Source organism: Plectropomus leopardus, chromosome 7, assembly GCF_026936395.1.
Source record: "Plectropomus leopardus strain MGB_pleo_1.0 chromosome 7, ASM2693639v1, whole genome shotgun sequence".
NCBI classification, from domain to species: domain Eukaryota; kingdom Metazoa; phylum Chordata; class Actinopteri; order Perciformes; family Serranidae; genus Plectropomus; species Plectropomus leopardus.
Window position 1 is genome coordinate 37,172,473 of NC_142182.1, and position 24,566 is coordinate 37,197,038.

The window sequence follows — 24,566 nt, forward strand, 5'->3', positions numbered from 1 at the left end:
AGCTGATCTTCCCTGACCTGGTGGAGGGTTTGGTTCTGCTCAACATTGACCCCAATGGCAAAGGCTGGATTGACTGGGCTGCCACCAAGGTACCTGCCTTTTACTGTTTAGTAGTGTCTTAAGAAGGTACATATACATGCTGCTTATGACATCTTACAAGAACAATGCGTTGGTCTTTGCCCCAGCTGTCAGGTCTGACCAGCGCTCTGCCAGATACTGTGCTGCCACATCTTTTCAGCCAGGTAAGCTAAGGGCTTCAGGAATTCAACTGGACAGTAACTGTAATTGCTATTATAGTTTCCTTCGTTTTATGGATCTTCTTAAAAATATGAAAGAGCAGGAAAAATGACACTCCTACTTCTCAAATCAAAAGCTATATTTAGGCAAATATCTGTGACAGGCAGATATTGAGCCAGTTTGTGATGTTGTCTGCAGGAGGAGCTGATGAACAACACAGAGCTGGTGCAGAGCTACCGGCAACAGATCAACAACACCATCAACCAGTTCAACCTGCAGCTTTTCTGGAACATGTACAACAGGTGAAGAGATACAATATCCTGCCCCCCCTCCTCTCTCTCTCTCTCTCACACACACACACACACACCCTTTATCTTACAGTAACATTCCTCTCACCTCTTTCAGTCGGAGGGACCTGGAGATGAATCGCAGTGGGACAGTGCTCAACGCGAAGACCCTGAAGTGAGTCTGCAGACACAGTGCCATCATAAAACCATGATACATCATTCAGTTTATTTGGGTCTAATTGAGCTTAGAGAAACAAATTCCAGAAAACTATATACATGAATTTCAAATTATTTTACAGAGAAGAAATTGTATACATATTTGTTTTTTTCAATATTCAATTGTTTTTGGATAATTTTGTGGGGTCATTCTCGTTTTGTTTTTTCTACTTTCACTTTTTCTGTTTCTTTAAAAAAGAGAAAAGAAATTCAGGTAGTTTTCTCATAACTTTTTACTAATTCCTTGCCAGTTTTTGGGCCATGTCTTGTTAACTTGCTCAGTGCATTTTCCACTTGTCTTTGCAAAAAATGAAACCAATGCTCTTGAGTTTTTAAATGGTTAATGTAATAGTTTGGGGGGTTGGACTATTGGACAAAAGAAACAATTTTAAGACCTCACTTTTTTCATGTATTGTGAGATTCAATGAACTGCACAAGTAACTACTTTATCAAAATAATAATTAGCAGAATTCTGCCAATCCTGAAAATACGTAGGCTTAAAACTCAAAATATAACCACAGTTCTAAACCAAATCAGAGTAAGGCCAGCTCTAGCAATTTGTCTGAACATTCTAAATGTTCCGGTAGGTGTCCAGCCATGCTGGTTGTGGGAGACAACGCCCCGGCGGAGGAGGGAGTGGTAAGTCCATATCTGTCTTTCCTACATGACTGTATCCTTATCATGCTGGATCTCTGCCTCATCAGCTATCTTTCTTCTCAGCTCTTGACTCCCTGAGATACGTTTCTCCAGCTTCTGAGGAATATGAGTCTATCTGAAGTGTTCCCTCCTCCTCCTGTTCTTGCTTATTCAGTGTTTTGTACTTGGCATTAAAATCCACTTAGTAACTGTTTGTCCTTATTCAGTAAAACAGAAACAGGTCAGCCAGCAGAGTGTGCGCACGCGTGCGTGTGTGTGTGTGCGTGTGTTCTCCAGGGGCCAGATGGCTTCACTCTGGGGTCTCTGGGGTTTCCTAGTTTGAAGTGGCCCAGATATTTATGTTTCTGCAACAGTTAGTCTGCTGTATGTTCAAACTGGAATCAAATCACTCCTCTGTTAGATGGAGGGATGGGATGAAGGGATACACAAAGGGAGAGTGGGGAGTGATGTATAAAATGTATTGCAAAGAGAGAAAGATGGAGAGATGAAAAGTGACAGAGGAAGTGTGAGGGAGCGAGAGCTGAACGGAGATTGTTTTATTGGATGTAACCGATGGAGGTTATATAAATATTTTGTATACGCTGATATGACCAGTTGAAGCAGCTGTGTTTGCTCCCACTTATATGGTGCATCCCTCTATCCAACGTGAGCAGAGGTATCAAGACGTGGAATATGTTGAGAGAAGCACAGGCTACAGCTTATACTCATATTTGCATATCCTGCAACAAATTTGCAGCTGCTTTGTTGTAAAATTGCAAATGGGCATGCGATTTGTAATTATTATCTGATAGTCTATGAATAAATAAATAATGCATTGTCATTAAGAGTTCATGTTTAATATGTTAGGGTAGTAAAATATATAACCTGGCAAACTGTGTGGAGGATTAAAGATTAAAACAAACAGAAAGCATGCGTGTGTGTGACACTGGCAGTGTTGTGTAAGTGGTCATGTGTTATGTGTGTGTATCTGTGCACATCCATTTAGTGTGTGTGTGCATGTATTTGTATGTGTGTGCATGTGTGTGTGTGTGTGTGTGTGTGTCTGTGTGTACACTGCTGCTGTGCTCTCAGCCTGCTGAGGTGACTCATCTCTGCAGCACACTGCAGTATCTGGGTCACTCACATACACACAGGCTGATCTCCATGTATAAACCATACAGACAGTACGTCCACAGCTCCTCTCCATGTCCTGGTCATCTTTAATGCTCCATAAAGTTAACAACTGTTGTCACTGCAGCTTTTAGGCTTATTCAATTCAACCTGCTGTTTTTGTCCTCAAGGTTGAGTGCAACTCCAAACTGGACCCAACCAACACAACTTTCCTAAAGGTAAGTATTTGTCTTTATCTCCCTTATAGCTACTTCATTATTAGACAAAATGTGTGATTTGTTGTGCAAGCAAAAATTCAAATTATTCTATCTTTTAACATGCATAAAATAATCCAACCCCTCCCTGAGCTACCACCTTATCGTGGTGGAGGGGTTTGCATGTCCCAGTGATCCTAGGAGCTCAGTTGTTGGGGGCTTCATGACCCTGGTAGGGTCACCCATGGCAAACAGGTCCTAGGGGAGGGACCAGACAAAGTGTAGCTCACAAGACCCCCTATGATGACATCAGCCCCCCCTGGAGCCAGGCCTGGGGGTGGGGCTCGATGGCAAGCGGCTGGTGGCCGGGCCTTTACCCATGGGGCCCGGCCGGGCCTGCTTTCGAAGAGGTGACATGGGACCTCCTTCCCGTGGGCTCACCACCGTGGGAGGGCCGTGAGGGAGTCAGGTGCAATGTGAGCTGGTGGCGGCAGCGAAGGTGGGGTCCCTTGGCGGTCCGATCCTCGGCTGCAAGCTGGCTCTGGGGGCGTGGAATGTCACCTCTCTGGTGGGGAAGGAGCCTGAGCTGGTGCGCTTGAGGTTGAAGTTCCGACTAGATATGAGTCGGCCTCACCTCGGCATGGCTTGGGCTCTGGAACCAGTCTTCTTGAGAGGATGGACTCTCTTCCACTCTGGGTGCCACTGGTGAGGCGCCGGGCAGGGGGTGGCAATACTTGTGCCCCCAGCTCAGTGCCTGCTACCGTCGGAGTTCTGCCCGGTGAATGAGAGGGTAGCCTCCCTCCGCCTTGAGTTGGGGGCGGATCCTGACAGTTGTTTGTGCCTATGGTTCAAACAGCAGTTCAAAGTATCCACCCTTTTGGAGTCCTTAGAGGGGTGCTGGAGGTGCTCCTTCTGGGGACTCCCTCGTTCTGCTGGGGACTTCAAGCGCTCACGTTGGCAGCGACAGTGAGACCTGGAGGCGTGATCGGAGAATAGCCCCCGATCTGAACCAGTGGTGTTTTGTTATTGGACTTCTGTGCTCGCTACAGATTGTCCATAAGAACCCATGTTCAAGCATAAAGGTGTCCATATGCGCACTTGGCATCAGGACACCCTAGGCACTGATTCAATGATCGACTTTGTAGTCGTATGTCGTTGGACTTGCGACGTATATCTTGAACACTTTCGGGTAAAGAGAGGCGAACTGGCTGTCAACCGATCACCACCTGGTAGTGAGAGTTAGCTCGATGGTGGGGGGAGGGCGCCGGTCAGACCTGGCAGACCCAAGCGCATAGTGAGGGTCTGCTGGGAAACGTCTGGCAGAGTCTCCGTCAGAAGGGCTTCAACTCCCACCTCCTGAAAACCGGCCATGTCCCGAGGCGAGGCTGGGGACATTGAGTCGAGTGGGCCATGTTCCGTGCCTCCATTGCTGAGGCAGCCCGACCGGTGCTGTGGCGTGGGTGGTTGGTGCCTGTCGAGGCGGCAACACCCGAACCAGCTGGTGGACACGGCGGTAAAGGGTGCCATCAAGCTGAAGAAGAGTCCTGTCGGGCCTTCTTGGCCTGTGGGACTCCGGAGGCCCACTGAACAGAGTACCGACAGGCCAGCGAATGCGGCAGCGGTGGTCGCCGAGCGAAAACCCGGGCATGGGAGGAGTTGGCGAGGCCATGGAAAAACGACTTCGGACAGCGAAGAGGTTCTGGACCACCATCCGGCGTCTCAGGAGGAAACAGTGCTCCGTCAACACTGTGTATGGTGGCGGCGGGGCACTGCTGACTCGACTTCGGGGCGTTAATGGATCAGTGGAAGGAATGCCGAACCTCCTCAATCCCATCGACCACGCCTTCCGTTGGGGGAAGCAGGGCCTGGAGGACCGGGGGGGGCTCCTCTATCTCTGGGGCTGAGGTTACCGAGGTGGTCAAAAAGCTCCTCGGTGGCAGGGCCCCGGGTGAGCAGTCCGCCCGGAGTTCCTCAAGGCCCTGGATGTTGTGGGGCTGTCGTGGCTGACCGCGACTCTGCAACATTGCGTGTACATCGGGGCAGTGCCCTATGGACTGGCAGACTGGGGTGGTGGTCCCTCTTTTCAAGAAGGGGACCCGGTGTGTCATTCAACTACAGGGCATCACACTTCTCAGCCTCCCTGGTAAGGTCTATTCGAGGTACTAGAGGAGGTCCGCCCGGATAGTGAACCCAGTTCAGGAGGAGCAATGCAGTTTTGCCCAGTGGGTGGAACTGTGGACCAGCTCTGGACCCTTGGTAGGATCCTTGAGGTGCTTGGAGTTTGCCCAACCAGTCCACATGTGCTTTGTGGACTTGGAGAAGGCATTCGACCCGTGTCCCTCGGGGAGTCCTGTGGGGGAGTTCTCCGGGGAATATGGGGTTTGGGACTCCCTGATCGGGCTGTCCGTTCCCTGTATGACCGGTGCGGAGCTTGGTCCGCATTGCCGGCAATGAAATCGAACTCGTTCCGGTGAGGGTTGGACTCCGCCAGGGCTGCCCTTTGTCACCGATTCTGTTCATAACTTTTATGGACAGAATTTCTAAGCGCAACCAGGGTGTTGAGGGGTCGGTTTGGTGACCTCAGGATTAGGTCTCTGCTCTTTGCAGATGATGTAGTCCTATTGGCTTCATCAGACGCGACCTTCAACTCTCACTGGATCGGTTAGCAGCCAGTGTGAAGCGGCTGGGATGAAAATCAGCACCTCCAAATCCGAGACCATGGTTCTCAGCCGGAAAAGGGTGGCGTGCCCCCTCCGGATCGGGGATGAAGTCCTGCCCCAAGTGGAGGAGTTTAAGTACCTCGGGGTCTTGTTCACGAGTGAGGGAAGGATGGAGCGGAGATGCGACAGGCGGATCGGTGCGGCGTCTGCAGTGTCACGGACTCTGCACTGGTCTGTCTTAGTGAAGAGGAGCTGAGCTGAAGGCAAAGCTCTCGATTTACCAATCGATCTCGTTCTACCTCCTGTAGTCCGCGAGCTTTGGGTAGTGACCGAAAGAACAAGATCAGCGGGCCTGGCTTGACAATAAGGTTTCCTCGGTAGGGTGGCTGGGCTCTCCCTTAGAGATGGGGTGAGAAGCTCCGGTCATCGGGAGGAGCTTCGAGGAGTAGAGCCGCTGCTCCTCCGCGTGAGAAGGAGCCAGATGAAATTGGCTCGGGCATCTGGTTAGGATGCCTCAGGGCGCCTCCTGGTGAGGTGTTCAGAACGCGTCCACGGTAGGAGGCCCGGGGAAGACCCAGGACAGCTGGAGACTGCCATCTCTCAGCTGGCCTGGGAAGCATCTCGAGTCCCCCAGGAAAAACTGGATGAAGTGGCGGGGAGAGGAAGTCTGGGTTTCCCTGCTTAGGCTGCTGCCCCCGCGACCCAACCCCGGATAAGCGGAAGAAAATGGATGGATGATGGATGGATGGAAAATAATCCAAATAACCCCAATTTACACAAATCGAATGTTTTGAACATTGTTAAAACTTTACACTGACATGTAAACTCTGTTGTTCAGTGCAGTGTCTGGGAAAGAAACAAAGATAAATTATAGTGTACATCGTTAGTACAAGCTCTGTCCTCTACTGGACTTTATGGGTAATACTCTCTTCCAATCACAAGCATGCCTTTATCAACTCAAATTTGCATAACTGGCCAATCAGAACATGCCTATCCTAATAGATGAGGAGGCCATGGTATATAAAGAAACTGTGTGACTGCATCACCATCCTACATCCTCTTCAGTGAGCAGAGCCCCTGGACACAGGATGCAAATTTTCAGTCTCACGCTCCTACTCACTCTCATGGCAGCAAAGCATCATGCTGAAGCATCTGAAGCGTTCCCACTGCTGCTAGCATCTAAAATTGGGCAGCAACCAGTCAGCCAGGCTGTTGGGTGCTGAACATCGCTCTCTGCAAGCTGTGCAGCAAGGCACTGATGAAATGAAGAGGCCACTACATCCACGGAGAAAACCGATCAATTGGGCAATTGCCGTTGATGAAGACAAGGATTTCAGAGAAAGCCTTATGGCTCATATGTATATGTATATATATATATATATATATATATATATATATATATATATACATATACATATACATATACATATACATACAGTACGCATACACACACACACACACACACACACACACACACATATATATGTGTGTGTGTGTGTGTGTGTGTACTGTGGGCTCCACATGTATGTCTATTGGCATGTCCTTATTTCTGCAAATTTTGGTGGACGAATGTGTGCTTGTGATCAGAGGTGAGTATTACTCATAGAGTCTAGGAGAGGGAAGAGCCTGTGTGAGATAGAACAGCTTACCTAGTGCTGTTGCGCTATGATGAATGAATGAGTAGTTGAATGAAGCAATAGTTTAGCATTCATTTAGAGTATCTCAGTATGTAAGACAGTGCTTTTAATATACAAACTAATAAAAATAATCTTTTTTTATTATATAAAATATTTACACAATTACATACATACTCTCAATCATTATATGTTAAAGAGTACTAAAACTTTTATAATTATATGATAATCTACTTAAAGGTCTTGAGTGCAGGATTTAGTGGTGTCAGGTGGTGAGGTTGCAGATGGCAACCAAGTGAAACTTCTACAGAGTGTCAAGTGTGTAGGAGAACTATGGTGGCCTAAATGAAAATGTGAATGGCCCTACCTAGAGCCAGTGTTTGGTTTGTCCACTCTGGGCTATTGTAGAAACAACATGATGGACTCAGGCTGCATAGCACTGTAAACCAACACAATCATTAAAGGGTATCACTACATGGGCTGAGAAACACTTTGGAAACCCATTGTCAGCAAACACAGTTCATCACTGCATCTACAAATGCAAGTTCAGACTCTACCATGCAAAGTTAAAGCCAAATATCAACAACATACAGAAACACCACTGACTTCTCTGGGTCTGAGCTCATCTGAGACGGACTGACACAAAGTTGAAAAGTGTGCTGTGGTCTGACATGTTCACATTTCAGATTGCTTTTGGAAATCATCTTGTTGTGACTTAGTTTCGTCTGGGCTAAAAAAGAAAAGGACCATTCAGATTGTTACCAGCTCAAAGTTCAAAGCAAACATCTGTCATGGTATGGGAGAGTGTTAGTTCCCATGGCATTATGGGTTACTTCACATCTGTGAAGGCACCATGAATGCTGAAAGGTAAATACAGGTTTTGGAGCAACATATGCTGCCATCCAGACAATATCTTCAGGAATGTCCCTGTGTATTCCAGCGAGACACTGAGACAAAGAGCCACATTCTGTACATGTTCCAACAGTGTAGCTTTGTCCCACTGAACACGTGTGAAGCATTGTGAAATGCAAAATATGACTATAGAGACCCCGGACTGTTGTCACAGATATCAAGCAAGAATTGGAAAGAATTTCACATGTAAAACTTTAAAAATTAGTGTCCTCAGTTCCCAAACATTCACTGAGTGTTGTTAAAAGAAAAGCTGATGTCACACATTGGGAAACATGCTCCTGTCTTAACTTTTTTGGATCATGCTGTCACATTGATGAGGCTGGATGAGGACCCAAAATGCAGAAACATAAAAAGGCAGCCAAGAGTACAAAAGAACAGGGCAGGGACACAGCAGGGACACGGCAGGGACACGGCAGAGACACGGCATGGACACAGCAGGATACAGCAGGCTACAGCAGGATACAGCAGTATACAGCAGGATACAGCAGGGTAAACGGCAGCAGGGAGAACAGACAAACTGACAAGTGACAAAGGGAAACACACAGGTATATATACACACGGGGAACTAATCAAGTCAATGATACACCGCTGGGGTAGGTGCACACAGGCACAGGAGAGACCCACAAGGATTGGCTAACTAATGAGTGTTGCTGGGAACACAAGAGTGGAGCAAACGAGACTAAAACAGAGAGAGGTGTGCAGGGAAGACTAACTAGAAGGGACAAAGAAGACTAATACAAGACAGGTGAACCAAATCAGGGAAACACAAAGACAGGAAAAAAGCCTCAGATGACACATGAGGAGTGAGAGTACAAAATGGAAAATGAAACAGAGCATGAGTAACAAGAAACAAGGAAAACTCAACCAAAAAACCCCAAAACAAAGCCCACACTATAACCAAAATCTAAAACCTTAACACATGTTACAGGCATCAAATTCAGAATTATATTTAAAAAAATATTTTTTAAAATTATTTATCACTTTAAACATGAAATGTATTGCCTTTGTACTGTATTCAGTTTAAAGGTCAAACAGAAAGCCTTTTCAGAATTACTGTTTTAGATAAAAACAACTCATCCTGAGGGAATGCAACACAACAGTTCTTAGTTTGGAATACACTTATGAAGACAAACTTATGAATATTACATTCCATTTCTGTCAACATTACACCCTAAATGTTATAGACTGGAAATTTTTATTATTATAAGATAATAAAATATAAAATGGAAAAATGTTTAAAGACACTTCTTTGACAGACTCTTTGTAGTAGACATTATTGAGGGGAGGTTGGCAAGCAGGACAATTCTCCAGGCAGGCTCAAACATTGCAGTTACATAGTTTACATCTTCAAGTATTATTATTTTACACATACCAAAGAAAGAATCACACCAAATATGCTGCCAGAAAAAACACAACTTTCCACTGCCAACAGAGCAGAGCCAGCAAAGAAGAGGTCCTATATTGGATCTATCATGTTGTAAGCTGTTGGCAGTTTGGTTAATTGCTGCTCTCTCCTCCTCTTATTGCAGATGGCTGACTCTGGTGGGCTTCCCCAGCTCACACAGGTAACACACAGACAAACAGCCTTGCTTATGTGATGTTATTATCTCCACATTCAAGGAAATTAAAACAGACACCTTTGTTTTCCAGCCTGGGAAGCTGACTGAAGCCTTTAAGTATTTCCTACAGGGAATGGGCTACAGTAAGTATCCACACCAACAGACTGTGACTGAGTGAGAGAGTGACTTTGTGTATACTCTGTGTGTACAGTAATTTGTTATTTAAAAAAAGGTGATTTCAGCAGAAGTATAACTGTAGACTGTGTGAGTGTGTTGTGATGTATTTCATGCAGAGGGACATAAGCTGTGTTAATCTTGCCCTCTGTCTCCCTTGCCTCGTTCTCTCAGTCGCTTATGTGAAGGATCGGAGGTTGAGTGGAGGGCCAGGTATTTCCTCCTCCCCCTTCACCTCTGACCTCTTATTGCTGCCCTATTTGATAACATTGGAAATTTATTTTGACTTTATTTGGTTATGAGTATAGTATTTCAGGCTGTTCTATTTCTTTTCTTTTTTCTTTTTTTTTTTGCTGTCATTTCTATTTGTTTTTCTCTAATTCTTTCTTCTATCCCGAGGACATTAAACCCTTTCATTGTTTTATCAAGAATATTTTTTCCTCTCATGGAAAAATATGCTGCCCTTACTTCCCCTCCCTGCCATTGCATCTCCAATACTGCTCTTTGCATGGCCTTCAGCTAGCTTTGAGCACAGCCTTATGAACTAACTATTGACATTGTTTTTAAATGGCTAACAAGATCAGTCTGGTAATTTTTTACGGCTTTAAAGCAGAATGGCCAACGGAACATTAAAATTAGTTTCTGTATTCAAAAATTAAATTGATTAAAACAACATAAGCTGCTGACTTAACAATTATAAACTAAACTGTCCTCAGTGTTATGCAAGTTCTGCACTTAACTACTGAGACTAAACCAAACACAGGAAGTACAGAATACAATAAAAAGCATTCAAAGTGTTCTTCTGAGACACAAATGATCCCTGGAGGCTCTGAGTTTTGGACTTTTGTTGAACGTCACAAAAAAACATTGCACCCTTAATGAATTGAACAATTTTACAAAAACCAAACTCCCTCACTATTACTAGGAAATAGTGTTTTGTGTTAAAGCTGCATTTGTCATTTTTGTGGCCAAAATTACCACTACATATATATATATATACAGCTATTAAAAATGACTTGTTATATTTAGCCTCTTGGGCAGAAGCTCTGCAGCATTTAAACATCCAACACCAAATTGTTAATCACACTGAGAACAACATGACTTGACCATGACACTTGAATGTTGCTAAGAGTTAGTCCTGTCACTGTCAGAACGTTTGCATGCGCAGTTAAGTGAAGCTACGGTTATAGCTCAGTTGGGCCCTTTAACTTGACAACTGTCCTTGTCCCTGTGTACAAGCAACAGGGGAGGATCCATTTGTTGACAGAAGTATGTCAGACTTCACCATTTCAGGTAGAGAAATGCCCCATATCAGCAAGTTGCTACTGCACCTTCTTCTGGTATTACATCACATACCGAACGAGTTTGCAAATGGAAAACAGTTTGCATGTCCGACAGTGAAAACTTTTGCGGTGCTGTACATTTCTTACATACGCATACGCTTTTTTTTTTACCTCCATCTTGTTTTGTTTTCTTCCCTCCTTCTTCTTCTTGTTTTGTTTTTCCCGGCTCTCTTCTATGAATTTATGCTGTTCCACTTCCGGGTCAAAGCCTATGAACATGCACAGAACATCTAGACCAGTTCAGGTCTGGTTGAGGCATATACATGAAAGAGTAAATTCAGCCCGAACCACATTATCTGGGTGTGTTAGTCCGACTTTAAGAAATTCAACTTCGTAAAATTTTGGTCAGACTGATGTGTCCATATGTATTTTAAAAGTTCTGTTTTAGTGAGACTAACATAATAATTAGATGTTTTCTGACATGTAAACGTACTGTGTGTGTCTGTGACTTCAGTCACATACCTGACCTACAGAAATGGGGTGCCTTCAAAAAAACTCACTCTGAGTTGTCACAGGGATAAATGTTAACATAACATTTGTTACTACCTGGTTAAAAGAGTTGAGCATGTTGCAGCTAATGAGCTAGATATTTTCCTCATGAGTGGATAGAGACCAAAAGAAAGCGAAAAGGAAAGTGAATACTGGACATACATTTATCAGGAGGCTAGGAGCATGACTCCAAATAAATGCTACATCAGTGAATGTTGCTTTAATGCAGGATGACCATTTCATCAACAGTTCATTATAGACATCATATTTATATCTGGCCCACTTGCTCACTTATTCTAATACATTTAATTAATTAATTAATAATTCCTTAATTTAATGCAATTCCATAATAATGAAGTAATAGAAGAACAATTGAGCTTTGTATAACACAAAGTGCATGATGCTGTCAATGTGTCTCCGTGTAGCCACAATGACCGCTGTAATGAACAACCCGAACCATCCTGGGCCGGTTTATGAAACAGTCAGCTGTCTTTTCCCACCAGCTTTAAAAAAAGGAAATTCTTCAGTTCTACACATTAGCATGTACTCCCAACATATCCACAATATAACATCTTTTTTTAAAAATTTTTGTAAGTTACAAAAAGTGATGCTGATTTGTTATTTTGTGGTGCCTGTTCCCAGTGCCCTCTGCCAGTATGACCCGCCTGGCTCGTTCCAGGACGGCCTCCCTGACCAGCGCCAGCTCCATGGACGGGTCCCGCTCCCGGGCCTGCACCCATTCTGACAGCACTGAGGGGGTCGGGACTGTCACCCACACCATGGAGGTGTCTTGCTGAGGAGTTAGCGAGCCATAGAAAGAGGGAGGGAGGGGCTGGAGGGATGGAGAGAGAAAGGGCAAGATGGGAGGGGTGACAGCAAAGAAGAGATGAAAGGGATTGAGGTGTGAGAGGCAAATGTGAAGTAATGAAGGTGCAACTACCTCTGCGTAGTCAGACGTGGGAGATGGAAGAGCGAGACAGCAAAAGGAAGAAAAGTTCATGACCTAAGGTGGATACAGCTCTCTCTGTCTTCATCTTTCTCCTCCAGATCCCTTTGTCTGCCATCTTCTTCCCTTCTCCACTGTAAAATACCATATGTGTTGCTATAGAAACCTCCAGCCACACCTTTAAATATCCACCTCGACCCCACTTTGTCACCGAGCACCTAAAGATTTAAGCAACTGTTTTTGTTCTTGCAATGTCATTCTTGTATTTGCTAAATGTTTCCTCACTCTCTAACACCCCCATGAACCCACCCTCCACAACCACACAAAGTAACAGTGTTTATGTCAACAGTCCACACAGCAATATATGATAAGAGCTGCTGTTAATAACGTCATATGGAAATCTGTCAGAGGGGGTGAAACTGCAGGACACAGCAACAAAAACAGAGGTGGTACAATGACAAAGTGAAATGCATCAGTGTTATGCAACCAGTTTATTTTTTTGCTGTACGAACAAAATATCAGTATTTCTGTGTTGTTTGTTAGAGATGGTTAGATTTCTCTCTATGAGTGACTGGTGAGTGTTAGAGGGTATGTGTCCAGAATTTGACAGACAACAGAACACAGCCTACTGTAGCCATGTGCACCTGAAGTGCTTTGACAGAATTAGTTAGTTGTTTTAGTCAAAGAGCATAGCTAGAGTACACCATGCTGACTTAAAGCTGCACTCAGTAAGATTTTATATTAAACTTGTTAACTATGCTAAGAGTGTACAAACATACATTTCTTGAATTCAGTCGTAAAAGACACTGAGACCTAACAACATGTTATCATGCCAACTCATCACATGTTGCCGCTTTGTCAGTGACCTTCTGCGACTACTTATGGCTTTTTAGGTATCCCTCTGTGTTAGCTGTTTATGCTTTGGGATGCTGTCATTATTACCTGACACTGTCCTTCGGTGTTTCATGCGCACATGACCAGCTCCGTCAGTCCAGCCACTTTCTTAAGTGACACCACCTGTGAGCTTTGTGTGTGGACCCACCTGATGCCATCCAGCCAACCGCCAGCATATAATAACAACACCACTGGTTCCATCAAGCATATTCACAGCTGACGCCACCCAGCCACACTGGTTGAATGTGGAAGGTGGTTTTTGGCATTATGTTTTTATGCCAAAATCACTGACAGAGCAGATGTATTGTAAGAGTTCAGAGTGAGAACGGACTGGACCATGCCATCACACCAGGAAGCTTTGCTGACGCTAATGTTAAGCTCCAGCCACTTTGATTACTTTGTCCATTTTAATCTGTACTTAATATAGGTAAAGTATAACCAGACTGTAGTTTGGATAATGTTAGTTTGAGCAAGATGACAATCAGTGATTTCTGAGCCACTGGAGTGCATCTATTGTTTAGTATTAAATAAGCATAAAATGACTGATACAAACATACAATCCAGTGTAGCAGATGTAGCAGTAAAGTTACTATGAAGCACTCAATCAACAAACAACTGGAACTGGACTTGTTTTTACACACATTAATTTCTCACTTATAATTACTCTCTGTGAAATTGCCAACATTGTATAAAGTGAAGTAAGTAATTGCCTAAAAAAAACTATGAATAGTCTCGTGTACAGTGCTTGCTTAAAGCATGTGAAGTGAAAATAGAATTATGCGTAATAGAGGAACAATATTGTATCTTTTTGAGCTGAAATTGCAAACTAATCAGGACACCACAGACACTTCCAATTAATCAATGTTCTGTTTGTTACGTCACTTCTCTGCCCAGGAAAACCAATCAAAACCACACTGTCGCATAAGTAGCTCTCAAAAAGTGGTCTAGTGGTCCTAGACAGGCCAGACTGGTGAGCATGACCCATCGCATTATTGATTTTTTTGGAAATTCAAATCTTCACTTTTATACGGCCTTTTGAAGTCACGTCAATGCAATGTTGCTGAGTGCAGCTTTAAACTGCGTCATCTCACATGTCTAAGCCAATATACTACATGAATATAGTCTAAAGGAAGTATTTATTAACATGTATATGCATGTGAATGTTAATGTTATATTAGGGCATTCTAGTGTCTGAGTAGTATCTTCTATTAGGGCATTCTCCATTAGCACCGTATTTGTGAATATTTAAACAAAGCTACCAATACAACCAGCATCATTATCCTGCAACTCCACTGCATGGATGTGGTTCTTGCCATAGTCGGCTCTTTGTGGTCTCTAGGATGACAATCACACTCTGACCCAAACCAAATTAGACCAGGGGGACCGAGGCAGGACCGGCCCGACCCAACAACTTCTCTTTGTGGGTTACAACCAAAGAACTCAGAGCAGCCTTCCCTTAAAGAGCCCAGCCACTCTCCTTGGATATACCAAAGCTAACCCCCCCAACACACAAACACACACACATATATACACAAACACACATACACAAGTGTCCACAACCACAAACTACACACATATGTTCAAACACCTTCTTGAATAAGTGGGCTGTGCTCTCTAAGAGAACTAAGCAAAAGGTAAAACATAAATACACAAAAAGACACAAGAAGGAATCCATTGTGGTCAGTGTATGTTCTGATGTGATGTGTAATCATATTCTCACGAGTGTAGAACACGCATATAGGTATAGTTTTAGCCTAGTGAGGCTGTGTGCTGTTATCTGCTGTAATACTGGAATACCTCATCACAGTATGGTCAGAGATCAGAGTAGGGCTCCCCTGGTTTCATGTACACCGTCCATGTACCACAGTCACCTCTTTCCATTTTTACAATAAACCCTTTGGTCCCCTGTCAGAAGGGGTGTAGCTTCCAATTGCTGAGGTGTGCGCTTTCCTGTGGTGGCCTGTAAGAAGCGGGGCTTTTTTGGAGCCATTTGGGCGCCAAGCTCGGAATGTAGGGCAACCCCCAGCCAACCAAAATAACCCCTTTCCCCCAAAACATCACAAGGTGCCCCGGCTCTCACAGGCAAACCTAGTCGCACCCTTAAAGGGCTATCAGCTGAAGTCACTTTTTAAAATGTTGATAGTGTAAGTCATGTGTCTGAACACCAGGGGGCCCTAGAGACAAACAGATTTTTTTTTCTTATTTTTGTTAAGCAAAGAAGACAAGTATTATTACGAAAATGTAGAGAGATTTTGACCTGATTTATAGTGACTGGATGAATGAATGTTAAAGGAAAAAAGAATGTGATTTTGATGAAGCTGCAGAAATTGTTGTTGAATTGTGTGAAATAGTCAAATGTTTGCGAAATGGGAAGAAGAGAGGATGTTAGAAAGTTCAAACACCTCAGTTTCTCCGTGCAGAACCTCATGGGCTCATTTCATTGGCATGGAAGTTTGCATGCGGCAGAGGTCATCTTTCTTTGTTTTCTCTCTTCACTTACTGTAGCTATTTTCTGCAATCTTCACCTGGTTTCCTCCTACACAACTTCTATCCAAACTGCTTGGGGGGCTCCTGAATGTATTTTGTCCTTTTTTGAAGTGCTGTACAGTATTGTCAACCTACGCCTCTCAGAACCCCTCACTATGGTTTGCACCTCTGTCCCACGTTTGACATTTAACCCTGTATATGAAAACCCAGCTCCTTCCTGCTCCTCCTCACGGTCTATAAATAATGATCTTCAGTAGTGGTTTGTGAAAGTAGACAGCTCCTGTTAGCTGGCACTGGATCAGTTTGTATAGACCTTGCTCCTCCTTGTACTTGTAGATACTTTCTATTTATAGAGCAGGTGACCTGAACCAAACACTTTAACATTACTGTATTTTGAAGAAAACTTCAACATATTTCTGTTCCTCTTCCCCTGGACTTTCTCTTTTTTTATAGTCAACACTAGGGTGTATCCTTTTCTTGGTATAATGATATTGGTTCATGTTCTACTACTATTCTTCTTCATACTGCCATTACGATTGATTTGTATTGAGCAATAACTTCTTTTTTTCATGTCTGGTTTTCATATTGTGGGAGTCTTCCCTACGAGCTTGTTTCTATTCACAACAGTAGAAGGCTTCTTACCTACTTTGCTGTCATTCATTTATGCCATGTAAAGTCTAAATATATTACATATAAATTAATATAAAATGTAAGCTGTCTCTGTCCATGTACTGATCAAGTAACAAGTAAGAAATAAAGACTTCATGTCAGAATTCTGTTGAGTTATGTGTCTGATCATTTCCAGTTTTATTGACAGCTGTTTCCAGATATGGTGAGCAGCTCTTACTTAAGTTGTAACTGAATCACATGTCCTGTATGTATTTCCAAGAGTCATATTTTTAAACCCTTTGAAACCTGGATCAACATCAGTTTACTTGTCTTGCTTTCAAACACCTTCAACAAACGTTTAAACCTTTGAATCCTGAGCAATCTGATCAAGGTAAGAAATATGAAGCAAATTTTAATAAGTTTGTAAAAGGTGATGAGAAAATGACCCTGAAAACTAGCTGTAAGTGGGTGGGGGTAAACAAAATTATTTGCTTATTTGTTTTTTTTTGTTTTTTTTTTACTTTTCATTCCCTTTTTAATTGCTTATTTTCAGTTTCTTAACATTTCACTCATTTCTTGCCGATTTTTTTAATCATTTCTAGTTCAGTTGCTCATTGCCTTCTTCCCATGTTTTTAAAAGAAATCATGCCAATTTGACTATGGGAACTATATACAGTCAACTATAGGTTTCTAAGACAGATGTCAACCATGGTGACCAGATTGTAATGAGACATCGACAACATCAACAGCTACATACATTAGTGAATTTAAAACTGTTAAAAATAAATTTTATTAGGTTTTGACAACATGTTGTTAACATATCTTCCTCACCTGATGCAGCTAGACTGATTCTGGACAATCCCATAGACTTTACAAAACTTTCCATATTAAAAAATCGTCTATCGACAATCCTTATGCAATGTTTCCACAATCTATGTAGATAAATTAATCTGCTATTAATCTATGCAGGTCTTTCCAAATTTACCATGCATACCATGTATGGTACAGGTAATTTTGCACCCCCTCTAATATTTGTTGGGCTTTATTAAGGAGTCACCTTTATTTCATGTTGATCACTATTACTTCATCCATTATTTAGATATGGGCATTTCAGGCTTTTGTGGAAACTATCAGCATTATCCATTTAATTGAACAAAACCTTATAGGAGACCATGAGGGAGTCGCAGTAGGCATGTAGCATCTGGTTCACAGGGCTGTAGTTCAGGGCATAAATGTTAGGAGACATCTTGTTGATGAAGACGCCGACGTTGAACCTCTCCAACCCCGTCCTGGTGTCAAACGAATAGAAGACCTCCTCCACATCTTTGTCGATGTACCGCGTTGCATAGAGCACACCGCACACTACGAAGGTGTTGGTCACCCCCTGCTTGTAGACGGAGGTGCGCCAGGTTTGGCTGAGCCTCAGTGGTTCAGTCTCCTCCACCTTGGACAGCACCAAGTTGCCAAAGTCCTGGGTGGTGGTATAGATCACCCAGACGCCTGACTCATCTGTCGCCAGGTCCAGATCGGTGAACTGGTAACATTCATCAAGGTGACAAAAGTTACCCTTTGAGTTATACCTGAGAAGAAAAAAAACAACAGGTTTACACAGGTTGATTTGATTTATCTCCCATTCTTCAAATTATTTTTTAAACATTTCCATGCAAATGTTGAAGATTCTATGGCTACTGTAAAACTCACATAAATAATAAAAATATAAGCCTAGTTCCAATGAGACTCTGACTGCCTTTTACAAGCCTGCTGTGGCGACACATTTTGAAAAATAAAGGCCTGTCTCAATTAGAGGCCCAGTTACTATGTATTTCATCTTTATGGGAGTTTCTTGGATGTATATAAGCAGGCTGTTGGCTACCTGCTGCAGATAATGTTAGTTAGATGCTTAGATTACGCATACAAATATTAGTGTTTAAACTTAAACTTAAAGTGTTTAAACAATATGGAAATGCTGCACACATGGTCAGCTTGGTAGGATTCCCTCAATTCAATCCTTCAGTTCATTTTACTTAAAACCATAAGCATCAGAGAAGAAGCAACACTGGCAAAGTAAAGAAGAAAGATGCAAAAAAGAGGTTTGAAGAAACAGTTTGCTTGCATTTCCATCTTTGCTGAGCAACAAATTTATGTGAAAGAAATTAAAAGCCCGTCCTATAGATACCTATCCCAAATATAAGCCTGTTCAGTGGCTGAGTTCAGTGGCTATTAGTTTTATGGTGTTATTATGTTTTGTAGAAAATTATCTTAAAAGCAGCAAACCTTGTGCCTTTGGGTAGTTGTAAGTTGGAGACAGTTTTGGTGGTGAGGTTGAATCGACAAACGGCATCTTGGTTATAACAATTATAGTACAAGGCCCCTCCATACATGACAACATTTGGACCCTGGATGGTGTTGGTGGTTGGGTTGGAGGAATGGATCTGGACATTACCTGAAAGAAGAACAAGAAGGAGCAGGAGAGGAAGGAGCAAATGTAATCATAAGTCAATATAGTAATAATTTGTTAAATATTAAAAAAAGCAGTCAATTGTATTCCTACCATACTATTTTAAAGGACAAAGTATAGCTATATTCTGTCTTTCTTACTATTAATAAGGAAAAACAGTAATTCATCCTTCTGTTTGTAAATACTGTAGAAGGGAAATTAACGGTTTAAATCCAATACAGTACTCTTCTTTAATGCCAGAACTCGGGTGTGGGAGGAGTTTGGGGACGCCACGGAGGAGGACTTTCGGTTGGCCTCAAGAAAGTTCTGGCAAACCGTGATACATCTCTGGAAAGGAAAGCAGGGCTTGTCTTAGGCTGTGTTCAGCAGGGGGAGGAAAACTGCTGACCCGGACTGGGGATATTGTTGAGCAGTGGAAGGAACACTTTGAGGAACTTCTGAACCCAGTCATCACGTCTTCTGTGGAGGAGGCAGAATCTGAAGACTCGAGGGATTCTTCATCCATAGCTCTGGCAGAGGTTGCTGAGGTAGTCAAAAAGCTTCTTGCCGGCAAGGCGCAAGGTGTGGATGAAATTCGCCCTGAGATGCTGAAGGCTCTGGATATTATTGGGCTGGCTTGGCTAACATTCCTTTTCAGTGTCATGTGGAGGTCAGGTACAGTGCCTGTGGAGTGGCAGACCGGGGTGGTGGTTCCCATTTTTAAAAAAGGGGACTGGAGAGTGTGCTCCAATTATCGGGGTATCACACTGCTCAGCCTTCCCGGATAAGTTTACTCCAGGGTGCTGGAAAGAAGGCTCCGAGCGATTGTCGAACTTTGGATTCAGGAGGAACAATGTGGATTCTGCCCTGGTTGTGGAACAACGGATCAGCTCTTTACCCTTGCGAGGCTGCTGGAGGGGGGCGTGGGAGTTTGCCTATCTGGTCTACAGGTGTTTTGTGGATTTGGAGAGGGCTTATGACCGTGTCCCTTGGGGAGTCCTGCGGGATGTACTGCGGGAGTACGGGGTACCGGGGTCATTGCGTGCCATCCGGTCCTTGTGTAACCAAGTGAGAGCTGTGTCCGCATACTCTGCGTGAAGTCAAATGCCTTCCCAGTGGGTGTTGGCCTCCACCAGGGTTGCCCTTTGTCTCTCAATCCTTTTTGTGATTTTCATGGACAGGATCTCAAGGTGTAGCCAGGGCGAGAAGGGGGTCCAGTTTTGGGACCTCAGAATTACATCTCTGCTTTTTGCAGATGAAGTGGTTCTGTTGGCTTTATCACACCGTGACCGTCAGCATACACTGGGGCAGTTTTGCGGGCGAGTGTGAAGTGGTCGGGATGAGAGTCAGCACCTCCAAATCTGAGGCCATAGTTTTCTGCCAGAAAACAATGGATTGATAAATTAGTGGGGGAAAGGTTGTTGCCCCAAGCGAAGGAGTTCAAGTATCTCAGAGTCTTGTTCACGAGTGAGGGTAGAACTGCCGCATTACTGCATGCTGCAGTTATGCGGGCGTTCCACCGGATTGTTGCAGTGAAGAAGGAGTTGACCCAGAGGGCGAAGCTCTTGATTTACCAGTTTATCTATGTTGCAACCCTCACCTATGGTCATGAGCTCTGGGTAGTGACCGAAAGAATTAGATTGTGGATACAAGTGGCCAAAATGATTTTCCTCTGCAGGGTAGCTGGGCTCAGCCTTAGAGACAGGGTGAGGAGCTCAGACATCCGGAAGGAGCCTGGAGTAGAGCCGCTGCTCCTTTGCGTCGAAAGGGGGCAGTTGAGGTGGCTCTAGCATCTAATCAGGATGCCTCCTGGGTGCCTCCCGTTGGAGGTGTTCCAGGCATGTTCTTCTGGTAGGAGGCCCGTGCCAACCCAGAACCCACTAGAGGGATTACATATCTTGTCTGGCCTGGGAACCCCTTGGGATCCCCCAGGACTAGCTGGAAAGCATTGCTGGGGAGAGGGATGTCTGGAATATTCTGCTTCACCTGTTGCCCACGTGACCTGCCCCCCGGATAAGTAGAAGAAAATGGATGGATGGATGTTTTGTAGTTTCACATTTGTTCATGTTCTTTAGAGGAAGAATACCAGAAAGACTTCAGCTGACTGCAAATCCCAGTACCCTACACAGAGACCAACAGCATGAGCTGTTTACCTGGCTGGCTCACCCCAACGATGAGAGAGCTTAGACTGGAGTAGAGACGGACATAATTGGAGAATTTGTTGCCAGAGGTCAACATTACCAACCAATACCATCTCTCCCTCCCCGCCTCTGGCTTGGGATCCTGACCCCAGGCTCCATACTTGTAGGAGCCAGGGTACTCTCCTGCTGTGTGCAACCTTGGCCTGGTAATGTTCACAAATTGGCCGTGGGGGCAGTAACCTTAGAACAAGAGACAAAGAAATTGCATTAACCCTTTACCTGGACCAACAACACTTTTTACAACCATGTAAACCTTTGAAACCTGATCTTTCGAAAATACAAGAAAAAAAAACCCACAAGGAGTATCTTTTTACTAATTTCTTACTATTTTCGGGGGGCCATTTTTTGTTAAGTTGCTTGTTACCTTATTCTCGTGTTTTTGAAAAAAAGAAAAGAAAAAAAGCCAAATGCTCAGGTTTCAAAGGGTTAAATAAGTACAGCTGCTTGAGTGAGGCATCCTCTGGTTGTTTATTCTTTCTTAATTATGGTAAAAGGTGCTGATAGCTTGCCACAGTTCATTTCTAGGGTGTATAGGCTCCTAGTGAGGAAGGCCCTCCAAAGCTGTGAAAGGCCTCATTTGTGGGACATCTGATGTTGTGTGTATTAAGAACTGACCACATCTGACTGCTTGTGGGTAAAACATAAGGCAGCTCATTATAAACACAAATTAGATCAGGAGAGTTTCTGTGAGTTGACAATGTGAATTTATGAAGATCAAGATGCAAAAGCTACACAACCAGAGTGATGTGTCATCTATCTGCTGGCCTCCAGTGGAGAGGAAAGAGAAGTAAAAACATAATTCCCCACACTCTGGAGCTTAGTGTGATTTAGGGGCACACCATGTGGAGGCTGGGTAGGATGGGTGATGGTGTGAGCTCCAGTCCTGCACTGCTCCAGGTCTTTCCTCAGGCGTAGGTTGGATTTTTGTGTCTTTATCACCTGCATGGTATCATACGTCTCCAGCTCCTGCATCTCTGCTCTCAGTTCCTCCAGCTGAGCAGCGCAACACACACACACACACACACACACACACACACACACACACACACACAAACAGACACATACACACACAGTGAAGCTGCGCTGACTTATACACTGATGAAGAGAGACAATCAGCTCAAAAGTTAATCAAAAGTCATCAATTTCAAATTACAAATTCACAACAATTAATATTTTGCTAATTTTGATAAAACAACTACCATATAGAATTAGTTTTCAAAATAATAAAAAAAACTGTAGTGTTACAGCTCTGTATAAAGGTGTGAGTCCATATACTCTGTATGAGCTCTGATGCATACACAGGTCCACAGGGTCAACAGGGGCTCAAATCTTCATGTAGAATACATTAGTTAGTTACTATTTGTACTTTTTGGTATGATTATCATACCTCTCTGCTGTTGTCACTTGTGATACCACCAGATGACAGCAAAGGTACACATTTCAAATCGTACTGAGTCTTAGTGATGTCACTATGATGAAGAAAGTATTGTCTAGTCTGCAGATGTGGAATCTTTTTTATTTCGTATGTTTCATAAGGTAGAAAACAAGTGTTTACTGTCCGTGTTTGGTAAGAATTATTTTAATTATTAACTTTTATGGCATGGTTGTTGTACATGTTTTTATTTGTTCATTGCATGTTTTAGAATTTACGGTATTAATCGGACATGTGTTTCAGAATTCATTCTGCCTGTGGACTCCTGCGAACTCTGAACTTTAATTACTAACAACCTGCACCTGCAGAGGAATGCCCTAGGTTGAAAGAAGTGGATGAGACTGAGCAGTGACAGCCAATGGGCTGCGTCCCCCAGGTCCTTCACAACAACAATCTATCTGCAAAATTATTTTTTTCATAGGAACACTTTTTTTCCCTTTAACACCTGGATTGACATTGATCTTCTTGTGCTGTGTTTAGAGGCCTCACACAGGTATTCTGAGCACCGAGCAAATTAGATTGATTTCTTTTGAAAACATATGAAACACTGCCATGAGCAACTTCACAAGAAATGTAGATTTAGGACATTATTTTTTTAGAGCTAGGGAAAAATGTTGCAAAAACTATAATTATAATTCTATATTTAAAGTTATGTGACAGAATTATTGTAATGATCATTTCCTTGTTTCCTTTTTTGTTTCTGTTATTCCCTCGAATTTTCTTGTACTTTTTTCTAATTTGTTGCTAATTTTTGGGTTATTTCTTTCTATAAGTTGCTCATTGCCTTTTTTCATATTTGAAAGTAATCAAGACAATTTGCTCAGGTTTCAAAGGGTTAAAGAACATTACACTAAATATTTCTATGTTTAATTTAATCTATAGATAGTGAAATCCAGCAGGCTTGTACACAGATGCTGCCTTCTTGAATGATATCAGTGCTGAGCAGCTGGTATTTGACTCTACCTGTTTAGTGGAATCGTTGGTTAGACGCTGGTTTCCCAGTGTGGTCCTGTTGAGCCTGTCGATGAGCTGATTGATCTCCCTCAGTTCATTCTCAATCACTTGCAGGCTGACAACTGCATAGAGCTCTCCATCATCTTCCCTCTCCAGCATCGACACGTCTTCCTGCAGCTGCGGCAGACGACGCTCCAAACCAAGCAGCAGACTCTCCATCTCCATAGTCTGCAGACAGATCCACACTGTGCTCACACATTACTCACAACTTCAGCAGCAATAATGCATTCATATGGGACTCTGTTTACTACTATTATTGTAATTATTAGAACAGCTTTACAGCTGCTCAGAGAAGTTGTGTTCTTGACAGTGAAGTTTAGAGAAAAACACAGCTACTTACCTTCTGTGGGGTGATGTTGCTGTTGCATTTTGATGATTGGTCCTCCACTGTGCTGAATTTGTCATGAGGGAATGCCTTCTCTGAATTAATCAACTCACATGCACACTTATCTTGTGGTGACGTTGCCTTGAAATAAACAACAATAAATGTGGCATGTAAAAAAGATAAATACTAAATAAATCTTCATTTAAAATGGGCAGTGTATTATCATTTGTATCCATAATTTAAAAGAAATTCTAACTGTATTACTGTTTTTTCTTACCTGTTGAGTAAAGGTGAACAGAGCAAACAGTGGAAGGATCTCACACAGCTTCATGTTGGATTAGAGAGCAGTGGTGAATGAATCAGTCCCTGAGCACAGTGTGTGTGTGATCTTAGCAGGAGCTTCTAACTTGTGAACACTCCCACTAACCTCTGCATGTAAAGGAGTAAATGTGCTCGTGTGATAGGCGTGTGTGTGTGTGCAAAGAGTCACGTTTCCTTAGAATGTGATCACTTCCTTGCTGCGGCTGAGATTGCAGCAACACAGAATATTTTTCATGACAAGATAAAAATTCCATAAATACAGAAAGCTATTACTTAAAATATTTTGAAGAAGGTTGGGTAATGTCTTTTTTTCTGATGCAAAAATTATACTTTTTCAAAATAAAGCACAAAATGATTGTCAATGTGAAAGAATAGATTTTTTTAAATTGCAAAGGCCAATTTTAATTTGAAATCGATACATTAGCTCT

At 43.1% G+C, this 24,566-nt stretch overlaps 2 protein-coding genes across 3 annotated transcripts in view; one reads left to right on the plus strand and one right to left on the minus strand.

Moving 5' to 3' along the window:
- Positions 1–16,572, plus strand: part of ndrg4 (NDRG family member 4) — an 88,560-nt gene extending 71,988 nt beyond the window's left edge. Inside the window, 10 exon segments of the mRNA XM_088080623.1 lie at positions 3–89; positions 186–242; positions 436–539; positions 643–699; positions 1,328–1,379; positions 2,678–2,725; positions 9,437–9,472; positions 9,558–9,609; positions 9,815–9,853; positions 12,115–16,572. Coding sequence (XP_087936749.1) covers positions 3–89; positions 186–242; positions 436–539; positions 643–699; positions 1,328–1,379; positions 2,678–2,725; positions 9,437–9,472; positions 9,558–9,609; positions 9,815–9,853; positions 12,115–12,269 — 687 coding nt within the window. The 3' untranslated portion in view covers positions 12,270–16,572.
- A 598-nt stretch (positions 16,573–17,170) lies between these two features.
- On the minus strand, positions 17,171–24,253 carry olmf4l1 (olfactomedin 4-like 1). 2 transcript variants are annotated; one of them, XM_042495935.2, is made up of 7 exons: positions 24,095–24,253; positions 23,833–23,958; positions 23,442–23,660; positions 21,886–22,039; positions 20,999–21,226; positions 18,683–18,851; positions 17,171–17,988 (listed from the first exon to the last, which is right to left on the minus strand). In XM_042495935.2, exons 1-7 carry the CDS (start codon positions 24,146–24,148, stop codon positions 17,553–17,555), a joined length of 1,386 nt encoding a protein of 461 aa, XP_042351869.1. In that variant the 5' UTR covers positions 24,149–24,253; the 3' UTR covers positions 17,171–17,552. The 2 variants fall into 2 exon arrangements, with proteins under 2 accessions (XP_042351869.1, XP_087936750.1); XM_088080624.1 differs by having other exon boundaries at positions 23,442–23,677; positions 24,095–24,252.
- Positions 24,254–24,566: the final 313 nt, after the last annotated feature.

Coding starts and splice junctions, on each gene's coding strand:
- olmf4l1 (XM_042495935.2), bottom strand. CDS start 24,148: ATGAAGCTGTGTGAGATCCTTCCACTGTTTGCTCTGTTCACCTTTACT. Junction 18,852..20,998: donor CGTTGGGGTGAGCCAGCCAG/GTAAACAGCTCA, acceptor TTCTTCTTTCAG/GTAATGTCCAGATCCATTCC. Junction 17,989..18,682: donor CAACTACCCAAAGGCACAAG/GTTTGCTGCTTT, acceptor TTTTCTTCTCAG/GTATAACTCAAAGGGTAACT.